Below are 17,214 nucleotides of genomic sequence, written 5' to 3' on the forward strand. Positions count from 1 at the left end.
AACTTAAATTGGATGATCATTTAAACAAAAAATTAGCCAAATCGATTTTAGATAAATCGAAAAAAGTGGGCGTGGTAAATTTTTAGATACACACCTTATAAACCACTTACCTTTCCTTTTTCTACAAATAAAATAACTTAAGTTATACTTTACCAATAATTTCTTCCCATTCCCAATATCTTTTAAATTAATTTGTGTTTCTTTCATTTAATTGAGCAAATAGTTCTTTTATTTATTTATAATTTTAAGCACACTACACATTTGTATTAAATAAAAAATATTGTATTTGTAATTAAAACTAATAGATTTTTTTTATATTTGATTTTATGCCTTATGTGATAAACATAAACAATTTGGTGCCAAAAGTGCAAAAGAAATTCGCTTGAAGTGTTTATTGTATGTAAATAGTTTTTAAAATTAGAAAAAAAAACTAAAATCATTTAGAGTTTTTAATTAGAAACTTAAAGAAATAATTAAGGCCATTGTTTACAAAAAATAATAATACTATGTATATTTACTTATAAAGATTACAAGAATACATTTGTTAATTAAAACGCTTTTCAATATGTATGTATTTCTATTTGATAAAAATCGTGATAATTGTCTTTTTTTCACTTTTTCTTTTCGTTTTGGAATTAAGGACAGCAGTTACAGTTACAGATTAAGTATGTTGTTTGTTGCAGTAAAATAAAAAAAAAATTTAAATGTTTTTCAAACAATTTTACTTAGCCAAGACCGTGATCATCAAAGAAACCCTGAGGAGTTTCATCCTAAAATGAGATAAAAAAAGAGAGCAAAGAAATGCACAAAAATGTTTAGAATTAAATTATTATTAAACAAATAAAAGCAAATAATTAACTGTTAAAAGAAATTTTAACTATAAGAAATAAATTTTGTTTTGCAATTCGTGTTATTGGATAAATTTATGAAGGTTTTCCAGTAAAGAAAATAATATTTGTCAGAAATCAACAAAAAAAAAATGGTGAAATTATGGTGAAAGTAGCGTTTGGGTTTAAAACTGGTTATAAATACTTGTATTTTTGTTAAATGATCTACCTTGGGGAATAAACTTACTGTGGTATAGCTCAGACACAACCTTTGCACCAGTGTGTCTCGGATAAGTAGTTATAAGCCAAGATCTAATTGTCGTTAAAACTAACCGTCTTCCACATACATACTGAGAGTTTAAATTTTTTTCGAATTTGGCGACTTGAAACTTATTGGGTTGCAGATACTTCAGTCTCTGGTATTTCACTCCGAAATTAAGAAAAACGCACTAATAATTTCTTTTACAATTTTAAGTATTAATTCAGTAATCGTGTAATATCAAGAAATGGTCGAATGACCACCTTTCTGAGGTTATTTAACGCCTTTGAATTTGCTCTCCAAAGCTTGTGGTGAATGTGTTCCATAAGCTTCGACGTGCGAGAGTTGCTTTGTTCGGTTCAGAAGTGGTGATTTTGACACGGAAGACATAGATCGTCCAGACCAGTCAAATTAGTTTGAAGACCATGAAATGGAGGCATTACTCCATGAAAATTGTTGTAAAACTCAACAAGAGCTTTCGAAATCATCAATCAGCAATTTTTAAATGTTTGCGAGCAGCTGGATTCATCCAAAAGCAGGGAATCTGGGTACCATTCGAATTGAATGCGAGATAACTTGAAAGTCTATTTTGCATTTACGAAATAATGTTTGAACACTATAAAAGAAAATCATTTTTGCACCGAATCAATACTTGCGATAAAAAATGGATCCATTACGATAACCCGAAGCGTAAGAGATCGTATGTGAGATCGGCCAACCAGCCGAATCGACACCAAAGACAAATATCTATGCAGCTAAGGTAATGCTCTGTATTGGGTGGGAGCAAAAGGGTGCTATTTAATATAAGCTGCTGAAATCTGGCCAGACCATGACAAGGAACCTGTACCGAACGCAACTGATTCGTTTGAAGCAAGCATTTCCCGAAAAATGACCAGAATATGCGGCCAGACATGAAACCGTAATATTCCATCATGACAACGCTCGGCCACATTATGTAATACCTGTTAAAAACTAGTTGAAATGAAGTGCTTGTGAAGTTTGGCCCCATCCGCCTTATAGTCGGGGGCCGAATTACCGCATTCGATATCGAGTAAAATCGATCGTAATTTTCTTATTTGAGATTACGCCATTCAATATCGAGCATGAAATTTAGTACATTTTGTTATAATTACGATATCGAAATTATTTTTCGATACGATAGTTCATTCGATCACGAGTGCGGTAATTCGGCCCCAGACTTTGCCCCGTAAAACTACTATTTGTTTCGATCGATTTAAAACACTCTCTCTGGGATACGCTTCACTTCAAAACAGAGAATCCGAAATTGGCTTGATTCGTTCTTGGACTCAAAATATGAGCAGTTCTTTTGGCTAGGAATCCGTGGTAAAAGGTCATAGTTGACAATGGCCAATACTTTGAATAAATGTTTCAAAATAAAAGCTAAAATTCGTTTTTGGCCTCAAAAGATGAGCAGTTCTTTTGGATAGGAATCCATGGTAAAAGGTTATAGTTAACAATGGCCAATACTTTGAATAAATTTATGTTTCAAATAAAAGTTAAAAATTAAAAAAAAAATCCTTAAGTTTTAAGTCATACGATATTAAAACGATTTTCTTAAATGGTCTTTACAGGGTTACTCTGGACAATTGTACACCGATCCTCACATTAGGATTTTTGTTATTAGCATTAACATTGATCACACGCCGTTTAATTCGAGGATCAATTAATAATAAAAACATACTAATCTATCCACAAACGGTGACGTAGGGTGATGATGTAAAAAAATATTTCAGAACACATCTTTCTGAAAAGTATAAAATCTTTAACTTTCCTTTCTTAGTAATATCAAACTGACAAACACGATAGGCCAATTTACATAGTCTCATATCATGTCATATTGTCATAATGTCCTAATATTTCGCGACTCAGCTTAACCGACTCTTAGGCTTTCGGCGCAGATCTCTGCTGGTTGGTTACGATAACACAATAAACATTGCATACAGAGTAGTATTATTTGCTTGAAAGGCAATAACAACATTTTTAAACTATTGTGAAATATTAGGACCTTGTGATTTGACCAAATTTTTCTTACCACAAACCCAAGCCAGGTGCAAAAATCAAAGTGCTCTTAAAAAAGCAACAAATAAACCTTAATTTAACCAAACGAATTGCAAAACAATTTCAAAATTTATACGCTAACATTAGAATACATACTTACATTTTGAATTAGAATTTATTATTAAAATTAAATAGTATGTAGTAAGTAGTAGTAATATTTATAAATATTTTACATTGTCTGTTGTTCAGTTTCTTTTCAGTTACAATAAAAAGCACAATAAGCTAAAACTTTTTTTTTACATTAACACATTTACATTAAAATTACACCATAAACCCCAGTTTAACGCTAAACACTAAACGACTAATACAATTTAAGTGATTTTAACTAAATATTTGTTGTTTTTGTTGTGGCATATTTAGAGCATTTTAAACATTTCTTAAGCTTTAAAAAGCATATTGGGTGAATTTGTTAACTAAACATAAATATTTTTGTTTATAATTTCAACAATTTAATTTACACTAAAAATATTACAAGGACAATTTGTACACACACTAAGGACACTTACACATACAGAGAAATACAGAGAGAGAGAGAAAGAGAGTGATATTTGAATACACACATTTACAATTACAATGTTATATTTATATATAAAAAATCACCACCATTTTAAGGTACTATTTCCTAAATATCTCTCGAAATTCAAATTCATCAAGTTCAAACTACCAGGAATTTTAATTTTGCTAAACTAAGAAAGACAATCATTGCAAAGTTGTTGTAATAATAATGCAGGATTTTGTTTAAAATTTTGTTTATATTTAATAAATGTTTTTTTTTATTATTTATTATTTATAATAACAACACCAGAATATACAATTTTCGTAATTAAATATATTAACTATTTATTACTATTAAAATATACATACATAAACATTTTTTTTAGGTTAATATATTTTTGTATTAAACATTTAGCTGAAAGTTTATTTAAATTTTATTTTTGTTATTGTGTATTGCTTAAGGATAAATTTGGAATAATGTTTAAGTGTTTTGTTCGTGTTTTATTATTTAAATAACTTAAATTGTGTTTCTATAAGGAAAATCTTTCTTTTTGTCGTTTTGCATGATTATTAAACAAATATATTTTTATGTTTTGGCACTATAGAGAAGTTTGTCTCTGAAGGAACATTTTCAAACCAGAAATAATATGTAATTGAAAAAGTTTTCGCTGAAGTCTAGACTAGCAATTGAGAATAATGGATAATTTTCTTATTGTTTATTTTTGTATGAATTAAAATGTTTTAGAATTTGTTGCATAATAATTATTTTCAGTTTTCAATTCCCTATAATTCAATAAAATCTAACTTATCAGTAAAACATCATATCTATTTAAAGAATGTTTGAGTTTGTACCGAAAAAAATTAAACCACATACCACATACTTTTAAACATCTAATACAGTGGTAGGCATTCGTATTGTCCAGTTTATGAACGATATTCAACAATAAGTAAGAGTGCTATATTCGGATGCGGCGAATCTTATATACCCTTCACCAAAGTAAAGTAAATACTTTAAGATAAATATTAATTTTTTTTTTTTTGGAAATTAAACAAGTAAGAGCTATATTCGGCTGTACCGAATCTTATATACCCTTACTTAATTTTTACTTAAAAATATTTTTTTTAAATTTATTATTTAAACAATTTTTTTTTATTGTTTTGAAATTAAAAAAAAAAAATTTTTCCAAATTGTGTTTTAATTTTTTTTAAAAAAAAGTTTTTTCCATTTTTTTTTAATTTTTTTTAATTTTAAAAAGAATTTTGTTTGGAAAATTAATTTATGACAATTTTTTTTTAAATATTTTTCCCGATTTTGACCCATTGTAGGTCCATCGTTTCAATGGACTTTGAAATATCTATCATTAGATATCCATATTGTATAAATTAAGGACTTAGTAATCCAGATATAGATCAAAAATAGGGCAAAAATCGAGGTTGTCCCGGTTTTATATCTCAGCCATTTGTAGACCGATTTTGTCGATTTTAAATTTCAACCGAGCCGGAAGAATTCCCGATATATTGATATATGAATTATGTATCTAAGCTATTTGGGGGCTACGGAAAGTTGACTTCAACATACAGACGGATATGGCTACTTTGTGGGGTCACAAATGAAAAATGTAGAAATTACAAACGGAAATGACAAACTTATATATACCCTTGCCACTCATGACGAAGGGTATAAAAATTATGAAATTCAAGCCTGACCATATAAGGAGTGAGATCAGAAAAACCTTAACACAAGTTTTTCCTTAAAACTTTAAACCCAAGTATTATTTGATTTTTTTTTGTATCAAGTTACCTTTGAAAATTATGTCAGTTATCATGTTTAATGTCAATTATCTTCATTTGTTGTTGATCTGATTGAAATGAGTGACGAGAAAAAATTACGTACTAAAATTATTAAATATTTTCAACAAAACCCAAGACAAAACCCCTACAAAAAGTTGGCCAAACAGTCAAAGGTCTGCCATCAAACTGATTTCAATGTTATTAAACAGTATCGGGAGAACTTGTCCGCTGATAAAAAAAAACCTGATACATGATGTTTCTAAAGCCAATAAATAGAAAGGATTTTCAAAAGAGCTCCCAACACATTCGGTAGGAAAGCAATACGGTTAGCTCAGTACTCGGACTATTTGGTACGAAATGTTAAAGCCTATGCTGGTTTAAAAACATACAAGGCTCAAACATACAAGAACTATGCAAAAAATTTACAGATCAAAGACATAATGGATGACGAAAAGTATGTTGTAGCAAATTTTTCGCAGCTTCCGGGTAAATATTTTTATGTTGCTGATGCTCGAGGGAATGTTGTAGAAAAGTTTACGCCCCAAAAGCAGAAAATTTTCCGAAAAAGTTCTTGGTATGGCAAGCAATATACAGTTGCGGCAAAAGAAGCCAAACATTTGTTACAAAGAACACTAAATACCGAAATTAAGATCAAGGAATCTTTAAAAAAGAGGATACAGCCATTCATAAGACTTCTTAATGTGTCCACTTATTTTTGGCCTGATTTGACATCCTGTCACTATGGTAAGCAAGGTCCTGAGTGGTTCAAGAACAATAATGTGATATTTGTAGCAAAAGAGGCAAATCCCCCAAACTGCCTGGAGCTAAGGCAAGTGGAGAGATATTGGGATCTTGTTAAAAGAGAATTGAAGAGCACAAAAAAGGTATCGAAAAGTGAGGTAGATTTTAAACGGAAATGGACTACCTATTCGGGCTAAGTGACGAAAAGCTCTATAAAAACCTTAATGGAAGAGTTTCCGGAAAAGGTTCAATATTTTTTGTAAGTTGTAATAATAATTTCAATCAAAGAAAAAAATCAAAACTGTAGGTTTAGTGGTTTCTTTTTTATTACTTTTTTAAGTTAAGGTTTTTTCGATCTCACTCCTTAATACCCTACACTGAGCAAATGAGCAACAACTATTTTTTAATTTTAATAATTTATTTTCGTGAATGATTTTCGGAACTTGCCGATACACCGATCGCAATGAAATTATGAAACTTATTTCCGTTGAATTTTTTGTGGATACCAAGAGATTTATGCTCGTTAAAGTGAGTTTCGGAAGCGGGCTGTATATGGGAGCTATGACTATTTATGTACCGATCATCATAAAATTACGTGATATAACTTCAGTATATACAAATTTATATAAATTAAACTGTTATGACCGATAAAGTCCAATTTCGGTAGATCATTTGTATGGTGGCGAGGTGAAATAATGGACCGATTTCAAAATATATTTAGGTGAATTGTTGGATATCTCAGCCATTTGTGGATTCCGATATAATGATGTATCAATCATGTTTGTAAGTTGTTTAGAGTCTTCGGAATGTTGATTTGAAAAGACGGACATGGCTATATCGACTCCACTATCTATAACGATCCATAATATATACTTTATAGGTGTGGAAATTACAAAGGGAATGGTGAAGGATATACAAACTATTTGAGAGTAAAACTTCAACACAAAGTGTACAGAGGAGTCAGAACAGAAAGCTGCCAAAAATTGATTTATTTGAAATGTCACATCTGTATACTTTGTGAATTCAATTAGTTGTATGTTAGCTTTGAACAAAGCAACATGTCAATTATTTTAAAAAAACAATTGAAATTATATGTAATAGTAATGTGCCATGCTCAATTACACATTACAAGTAATGGTAATTGCAAAAATCCAATTACAATTACAAGGTAATGGTAATTATACCAGTAATAAATTACACAATGTAATCATTATCCCCCAAGCCTGGATCAAAGAGAAAGAGAATACGAAATAATCTAAGCATACATATTAAAATGTAGAACAAATAAAACGTACGTAATTCATAAGTTTAAGAATGAAATGATCTAAGCATACAAATGCTTGGAATTATTTTTTTTTTTTTCGAATAAATCAACTTGATCCAAAATCAGTAGTTCCCTTCCGATTATTTTATAACAATTTTGGAATTCTGAAGATTCTTATAGGAATTAGGTACTTATTTTCTGTATATTAGTTCTAAAGATCACAAACCAGTTCAGTAGGAACTTTGTGGAACCCAAAGAAACTTTGGTTATAATTTGTATGCTTAAATTATTTCGTTCCGAATGTACGGTTTGGGTTTGGATCTCTGGTTATTTTTTATCGTGACGATAAACTGACAGTTCTCATACAAAAAAAAATGTTTATCGTTACGAAAAACGATAACCAGATATTGAGAAAATGGGGGTTAATAGTTAAACTGTTAAAATAATTATTGTATGAAAACAGTCAGTATAACTTTAGGTTAAAACATAACTATACATTGTTATAATGGGGGTAAGAAGTTTCAAGTGGAATATATGATAATAAATTATTATCACTAAACTACTTTGTGTTTTAATAAAATATCCTTTGTATACTTAGAATTTGGTTAGCATTTTAAATGCCTATATTTCTTCTTTCTTTTGCATTTTTCGTTTCAAATTATTCTTTTAAAAAATTAGTATGTATTGGTCATATACAATGTTTCTTTAACAAAAAAAATTATAAGATTTAGTTGCAGTTAATTAAAATCATATGTAAATTCTTCAACATTTAAATTATATTCCCTAAACCATGTCATGTTACATAAGAATGTGATTTAAACTAAGAAAAATAAAACTGTGGGACTAAGATCTACTATAAGTACTATAATATATTTAAAAAGATCTACTGATCTACTACAAAATTGCATTTTCTGTAACCATCTAATTTAAAATTTAAATAGCAATAAGTGCATTTTTACAAGTTATTTAAGTGTTTTCTTGGAATTAAATAAGTCCAATATCTCTTAAAGTGCCCTCTATAACGTCATCCTATAGAAGAAGTATAGAAAGAAAAATAGTATTGTGAAGTGAATATAAAAAGTGTATTTTAGCCAAAGAAAACAAAATAAAGAGATTAAAGAAAGACAAGATTTGTGCTCAAGTAAAAATAACATTATTACAACTAAAAACAACAAATATTATGATGTATTTATTGAAACATTAGTTAAAAAAAGACAGTTAAACAAAAAACACAGGAGTTATGGTCAATATTTTTAAATGCAAATTAATGTTAAACTATATTTTAATGTGGGCTTAGAACAAATCTATCAATAATTTAAAGTTTGAGAAATTTTCTGAATTTGATGCAGATGTAACGTATGTTAATAACATGTGAATGTGAGAATAGCGATATTGTTATAGGCTCAATTAATCTGTGAAAGTTTATCTGCGATTTAAATAAAGATCCATCTTTAAGTAATTAAACTAGGTTTATTAGGCACATTTTGTTTTTTGTTTACTTTTTTATAATATTCCCAAAATTAATGGATCATTTTTATATTTTTCCTATAAAAATCGGTGGGCCTTAGATGTAGTTAATAAAATCATATGTTTTCTATCATTGACATTAAAATTATATTCCTTAAACATTATTAAGTTTTCTGTCTTGAAAATATTTCACTTTGTTAATGCAAATATATAAAATGTTGCCCTCACTTCCTCGAAATGTTACCTTTTTATTATGGCAACTTAACAACATTATCTGCTTATGTATAAGGGGAAATTTAAGTTTAATATCTTTTAGGTTGACATTTTCGGCAAAAAAACTAGTTTTCCGTTTATATGTTTGCCTTTTTCAGAAAAGAACACAAATAATTCCATGTAAAATTATGAAAATTATTAATTTTTAACAGGAAAGAAAACGTATTTCAAAATTTCTTAAAAAATTCATACCCTGTGTTTAAATAGAGTGCAACAAATTTAACATTTCTTTACCATTTTAAGGTGAAAAATGTAGAAAAAAAAAACTTTCAACTAAATAAAATATTGCCTTTTCAGAAAAGGCAACATTCTGTCCCTATTTTAAAATAAAGTGCACAAAATTTAACATTTCTTTTCCATTTTAAGGCGAAATTTGTAGAAAAAAAATTCAGAAAAGGCAACATTCTGTCCCTATGTTAAAAAAGTTTTATCTCTTTTTAGAGTGAAATTTTTCGCAAAGGAACACAAAAAAAATTCATGTAAAATCAAGAGAGTGCAAAATTTTTGCTCTATAATTGTTAAAAGGGAGGGTCTGAGTGTAACAATCGAATTACATTTAAAATGACAATAAGTGAATTTAACTTTCAATACAATTTTTGTTTTAATATTTCTATTTTAAGAATTAAAATAGTCCAAGTTCTTCTAATGTGCTCTCTACAACGTCAACCTATAGAAGTATAGAAAGGAAAAAGTACTGTGAAGTGAATATAGTGTATTTTAGGAGGGAAATATTGAATGTATGACATGATTTGACACTTTGAAAAATAAAAGAGCAACAGATTGTAAAAAGTTAATTTAAAAGAAAAAGTGCAAGTAAAACAAGTACAATTAATTTTTTTGAAACAATAGTTAAAAAAGAGAAGAAACACAAAACAATTAAATGTTATATAGTCAATATTTAAAAATAAATGGGACATTTTGATCGATCCTTAATAGATTAAGGGCTATACAATCAGTTAATCTCAATTTTGTTTAATCTCAGTTTAACTAAAAAATATTCTGTTACGAACTTCGACTTATTTAAGTTTCATTGGTTTAACAATATGTTTTTTAAACTGAAATTGCAATTTGGTTTTACAAAACGAGCGTTTAAACTCGTTGATTAATTAGAACATAATGTCCACATCAGTGGTTGGCACTCATAGCCATCAGGGTCAGAACGCGATGAACAGTTGGGAATTATAAAAAAGGGTAACATATTTAAAATTGCGTATCAAAAACGCAATCAGTGTCGCACAAGAAAATTAAATAGTTTCTAAATTAATCGTTCAATGAATATGTTTAAAAAGCGAAATAGTTTTGGACACAATTAAGCTTGAAATTTAATATTTAAACTTTATATTTCGACAAAAAATCAAACTAATTTTAAACGTTTTAAATTTGGAAGTTTTTCAATTTATTCAGACAAGAAATAAACCAGACAACTTATATGTATCTGAAATATAATAGTTTTTTGATTTTTAATAACCCAATTTGTAAAACATGCCTCAAAACTCTTACTTATTAATTGAGCCTTACTCTCATTAACACAAAGTCTATCGGTTAAAATAATGAAAACTATCAAAACCGAGAACACATCAAATTTGTATTATTTCCCTCTTCATATTTTCTTCTTTAAATATTGACCATATATATTCTTTCTTTAAATTCTTTTTTTTTTGTCAAATTTCTCTACAATTATACACTTAAAGCCCGATTTTTTACAGCTTTATTTTTTTTTAACAATTTATAAACACTGAAAATATAAAAACACCTAAATTTTAAAATTTATTACAAACCAATGATTGTCTTTCTTATTTAATAGGAATTTTGAGAATCTAAGAAAATATTTTAAAATTGGAAAACATATTAGGAATAAACACACACACAACTATAAAAAATATTTCAAATTATTACATATATTGGTGAAATTTCAACATAATAATGGATATTGATTCTTCTTTTAATAATAATAGTAAAAAACATTTAAATCATTAACAAATCCTAGCTAATTTGATATGTATTTTAAAAAAATATTTAGCTTTAATAAATATTTATGTAGTTTTATATTATAACACTGTAACAAAATGTTGTATTAGATACAATTGTGGGATTCTTTTTATTTATACACAAATAAAACGATTAATTGTGTGTAAGTTAATTAAATCGAGGTTAAAAACCTGTTTACTTAAGCTTTAATTCTCATTTTCACAATTTTGAAAATATTTAATAAAAAATTACTATTTTCATTACTATATAAAATATCCATTCTAAAATGCTATAATTTGCGGACATTTGAAAACCAAAAATATAAACAATTCAAGTTAAATGTTGCTGAACAAGACACTTATTACTTGTTTGCACGATCATTTTCAATAAAGTTCTTATTTAACATACGATGAACGGATAAGCACTGTTTACATTTCATCATCATTGGATGAAGAAGATGACTCTAACAAAGCTCTGATTATAACATTTATATTACACAAAATTACTTTACAACCTTTCTTAAAAACTCTTCTCAACAAATGCCTACATTAAGCCCACGAAGCTGAATGGTATAAGTCGGGAGAGCAAGGCTGTATGCAAAGTATCGTGGCATTATTCTAGATAGACGATTATGAACTTCCATTTGCTTTTGCAGGAGGGCAATTGGTACTAACTGGGGTATCGGGCCAAATGGTATCATTTGGATTTTTTAATATTTTGTCAAACCCATTTTGTTTTATAGGGTAATGGTGTGGTGGTATGCCATGGATAATGCTTTTCACCGAAACACCGTTGAACGTGTCTTAAGGACTACTGCAATTCTGATAACAGGTGCTGTAAAGCTTATTCACTATACTTAACCGGTTACAGATTGACAAATGGCTCTGAACTCTGCTGCGAGGCTGAACGCTGGAGGCTTGTGGTCTGGTAAGCACCTAGGATGCTTTAAAATATTTAACTTCTATGGGAATCTGCACTGCTCTTTATGCAGAAATTGTCGCCATAAAACGAGAATTCAACTGGCTTCTGTATTATCGAATATCTGGAGATATCTGCATATTTACTAATAGGGCAAGGCTGCCAGTAATGAAACAGTGGGTATCTTTACGACATTTGATGCCTCTAAATGAAATAGCGATATATGCTAGGATAATGCGGTTCCCTGGACACAGTGATAATCAGGATAACTACGATGATGGATGAATAGGCAATTGATCCCTTTTCAAATATCTCCCTTGCAAATTGCAAGACAATTGTCCAGCAGAAACTAAATCCACTTTTATTATTGCTATAACGATCTGGCCCCTATTAGTTGCTTGCAGGATGATGAATCTACTGATATGATTCCATCGCAAATAGATAAAGATAATTGCTTCAAATATTACAGGGCACTGCTTAATTTAAACACATGCTAGGAGAATGGGCCTACGGTTTAACGATTACTGTAGAAGCTGTGAAAACGAAGAAGAGCAGTAGACGGTGATCCACTTTTGTCCGGCTCTAGTCAACACTTCGAACCCCTTTTCCTCTCGGTTTTAGAAGAGTTGTCGAGGATATATGTATCTGCAACACATCCATTCCTTCATCAGAGAATTTGGTTGGTTTAATATGAAATCGAATCAGAGACCTGCTGTTTTTTATCTTGGATATCGCAACGGGAACAGCTTTTTAAATGGGCACAAGTGAGCTGCTGGAGAGTGGCTGCCCACCCACGGAAACTATCCAACTGCCAATCTTTTGAAATTTTGCAATATTCCTTCGAATAATTTTCAGAATTTCTTTTAAACCAATTAATTGCATAATTTGAAATGACTCAGACTGTGTTTGGAGGAAATTTTTTGATAATGTTGTTGTTATTATTCCGGCACTGCCGTCTGCTCAGCACTGGGAGCGGAAGTCAATTGGCGTTCAATTCTTCATGGCAAATTGAATGTGACCATTGGGTGTATGGAGTTCTATTGTGTTCAGAGGATCAATAATGAACACATTTTTTGGCTGCTGTGATTTATGAGACTTTAATCCCGTTTTAGGTGACACCGAATTGCAAATAGGCAGACTGAAAATGAACGTTCGGTTGGCTGAAATCTATTGTGTTTAGTGCACTACAAAACACATTACCAACGACCATTCGCAAAGGTCATGTTTGGGTTTTATTATTTAGTTTTTTTTTATTTAATAAATTTAATCAAATTGATAAAAATATTTATTAAAACAATAAAATTTTTCACATTAATCTAATACAACATTTTGTTTGTTTCACTTCTTTATCACCTAAAGTACTAAAAAATGTACTAGCTATCAAAATAATATTTCTATTATGCCCGTATTGAAAAAATACTCGGTTTAATGTTAATATTTGTTAAGCACTATTATTTAGCAATAAATTGTTATATTTTTTTTATTATAAATATTATATTTCTTTTTAATAAATTACACATAAATAAAATTGTTACTAAAAACTATATTTTTTTTTGTTTTTGGAAAATATACACTTAACAAAATTTAATTTAAATACTCATTGAAGTCCTGATGTAATTGGTGGTAGTAGGTAGTAGTTACAGACGTATGCAGAGGATTTTTGTATGGATTTTTTTTATTATTTTAACAACATCATACAATTTGTAGGTGTAGTGGTAGTAGTAGTAGAGGAGTAGTTAATGTTTGTTGGGTAAGCATTAATAAGAAAACGAACATGGAAGGGTTAACATTATGATTAATCAAATACATACATTTTGATGATGTATTTTACATTTTACATTTTGTTTTTAGTTTTTTTTTTGTTTAATTAAAACACAAAACAAGACACAATTATATATTGTAAAGTTTATGATGGTTTTGTTATTAATAACTACAGGGTTTAACTGTTGGATTAGTGGTTTTAAACGGGCATAACAACAGTTTAGGCGAGTTATGAAATATTGAAACATGCTCAAGGGACGTTTAAGAAAGAGATGTGCTTTAAATCGTGAGAGTTTTTTTTTCATTTTGTTATTATTATTATTATTAAATGAATTTGTAAATTTCACAATTATGTTTTTTATCAAAAGAGTTTTAAAACCTGTTTATAGATTTTATTGCACATCTCTAACTTTCTTTCAACCCTAAACTATTTTGTATATTTTCTATATTTTATTTAAATTAAAACAATAACAGCACAGCACAACATTATGTAGGACTAAAAACGTAAATCATGCAAAACTTACAAAAAAAAAGAAATATACCTTATAAAATATAAGAAAAACATCTACACAAAATGGCTACAAATAATTTACTATACAAAACAAACAATTTTTCGTTAGATATGTTTTAAATAAAATGGCATAAAATATATTTTAAAAACAATAAATAAACAGGACGGCATTAGTTAAGACAACGGGGTCTTTTAGTTATGGCAATGGCAAGTGAAATAAAAACTATTTTCAATAAACAATTTATAAATTGACAAGATATACATTTCAAAAGGAATCATATTTACTAATAAAATAATCATAATTATAATTATATTATAAAAAAAAAACGAATAAAATATTTTATATATTAATATGTAATAATAAAAAACAAATAAAAGAGCTTCGCTTTAGGCAAATAAATTATATTCATGCAAATAGTTGTAGTGTATTACGGTTTAAATAAATTTAACTATTTTTTCTTTTTTAATTTAAAATTAAAACAAATTTTATAAATATTTCAAATTAATGCAAAGAATAAAAGAATTCTTCTTGCTTTTAAGGGAAATTTAAAAAACAAAACAAAAAGCAAATCAACAAATAGCAATTAAATAATATTAAGAATTATTAAAGGGTTTAGAAAATTTTTAAAATTGAAATTATTTGAATTGTTGTCCATTTTGAGTTTGATTTTTTTTGTTTGTTTTGTTATCAGAAAAATAAAAGGAAAATAAAATTTGAAATAATTAGATAAAATTGCCATCAAATAATTCAATTCAATATTAAATTGTTTGGTAAGCATTAATTAATGAATTGTTTGCATTAAATGCATTAAAAAAAAAAAACAAAAAAAATTAATTTAAATTATTAAAAAGAAAATAAAAATTTAACTGAATTATAATTTAAAATTTTTAACAAAATTATATATGGATGCTTTGCTTTTTAACTGTATGTTTAATTTAGGATGCATATTATTTATTTATTAATTATTGGATTATTGTAACTGTTGTTTAATTTATAAATCAAACATTTCTGGTGTACTAACCTCTTGCAATAGATCCTGTGAGGCAATTGCCTTTAGCACATTCTTTTTTGAGGTTTCTTGTATCTCGCCGCCAATTAATAGCTCATCTAATATGAAGTAGGCCTTTTCAAAGTTGAAAATAATATCCAGTTCACATACCTGCAAATGGAAATTAAATAAATACATATTTTCTATAATGATGTTCGTATAAAACATCCCTAAGTTCATTAAAAATAAACATAATTTCACATAAAGAATTCTAAATGACAAAAGAAATATTTGACCAAAACAAATTAATATTCGGCATAAACTGAAACCAGAACAATCCAAGTCTCCCTCGCCCAAATATTGTCCACTCAGCGATAGCTGTATCAACCGATGTTTATGAGAGTGAGTGCTGTTAGTTAATTGGTTGGCTTCGATTACCAGCTGCTGCCAATTAACAACATCAGTTTCTGATAATTATTAATTTATATTATAACTAATATTTATCACAGCGCTCTCCTTCGGTATTTTAGCATTGAAATGACGTCGAAATAAAATAAATAAAAACAAGTAGGTCAAGTCTTCCCATATAATACCCTACACTGAGTAAATTAGCAAACTAATTTTTCTTTTAGATTTCAATAATTTATTTTCGTGAGTGATTTTCGCAAGTGGGATATTTTTCACCATAGAAATTCAGACCGACATAAGTCAAAATCATGTAAAATATTTTGTAACTCAATTTTTTTTAACAAAAAAGATTTTTTCTTAATGTATACTATAATATATGGCACAGCCGAATACTGCTCTCTTTAATCGTCTTATTTTTTTAGTCTTATTAATAAATTTACGGCTAAAATGTTAGATCCCGAGTTAGACTATGATATAAATCTATCATTAGAATTACAGGTATAAATTACAACAGTTTACCCCTTATTGATCTACCAATATTCTTACTTAAAAAAATCAGCTCGAAACTATTTATTATCTACAACTATTTTACCATAACTTTCTAAAATCAGCTCGAAAACTTATTTTAACTACTTTCAAATTGTTTAATACTTACGCTACCAAAGTATTTATCCAACAGCTCAACATAACGATGGATAATTTCCAAAGTCAACAATTCATTATCGTTTTGCTCAATCGCACAACAGAAATACAAACTGGCATAGCTGAAACATTACAAGAAAAAAAAATAAATTTTCCAAAAAACTTCCTTTCAATCTTTACAAATTCTCAACTTACCGCTTGTAAACAATTTTACAATCTTTCCACTCCAAAAAGGAACACATTTTGGGCTTGCGAGCCAAAATGGTAGTGACCAATTCACGGGTAATCTTCTTCTTAACTTTGTCGGGATATGCGTTATACCATTTTTGTAAACGCAATTTACCCTGACGGCTGAATAACAACATAAATAGCATCTACAAAAGTAGAAAAAGCGAAAAAAAAAACATTAACAAATTGCATTTGTAAGCGGCGGAGCACCCACTGAATAATTTGTAACACAAAAAAATATACAATATTGGGGCGCGTCATCAATTTTATGTTTTCCTGAAATTTGTAAAGAAATAACTAAATTTCTATAGCTTACCATTTTGCTAGTCTAAATTAAACGTTTTTCACAATTTTCTTAAGAGTTTTTTAAATATTTAAATAATTATTCACAAAAATTCATAAGAATGTAAGAAAATTTTCTCTAGTAATACACAGGAAAAAAATGTTGAATGAATAATAAAGATAATGAAGGAAAATGCACTTGACAGCTGCTGTCATCAGGTGTAGTCAAACGAAGACAAAAACAGAGTTGTTTCCCTGAAGTAGTATGTCATCGGTCATGAACACCGCCATCAAATACACAAATGCAAGGC

The 17,214-nt window shown here is 28.4% G+C and overlaps 1 protein-coding gene across 2 annotated transcripts; it reads right to left on the bottom strand.

Annotated features, from left to right (window-relative positions):
• Positions 1-482: 482 nt before the first annotated feature.
• AP-1sigma (AP-1 complex subunit sigma-2) lies at positions 483-17,059 on the bottom strand. Of its 2 annotated transcripts, none has more exons than XM_065515334.1 (5): positions 16,938-17,055; positions 16,589-16,767; positions 16,407-16,515; positions 15,377-15,514; positions 483-770 (listed from the first exon to the last, which is right to left on the bottom strand). In XM_065515334.1, the coding sequence occupies exons 1-5, from the start codon at positions 16,938-16,940 to the stop codon at positions 726-728; spliced, it is 474 nt and encodes a 157-aa protein (XP_065371406.1). In that variant the 5' UTR covers positions 16,941-17,055; the 3' UTR covers positions 483-725. The 2 variants fall into 2 exon arrangements, with proteins under 2 accessions (XP_065371406.1, XP_065371407.1); XM_065515335.1 differs by lacking the exon at positions 483-770 and adding an exon at positions 13,507-13,690 and having other exon boundaries at positions 16,938-17,059.
• Positions 17,060-17,214: the final 155 nt, after the last annotated feature.

Source organism: Calliphora vicina, chromosome 1 (assembly GCF_958450345.1).
Source record: "Calliphora vicina chromosome 1, idCalVici1.1, whole genome shotgun sequence".
Taxonomy (NCBI): Eukaryota; Metazoa; Arthropoda; class Insecta; order Diptera; family Calliphoridae; genus Calliphora; species Calliphora vicina.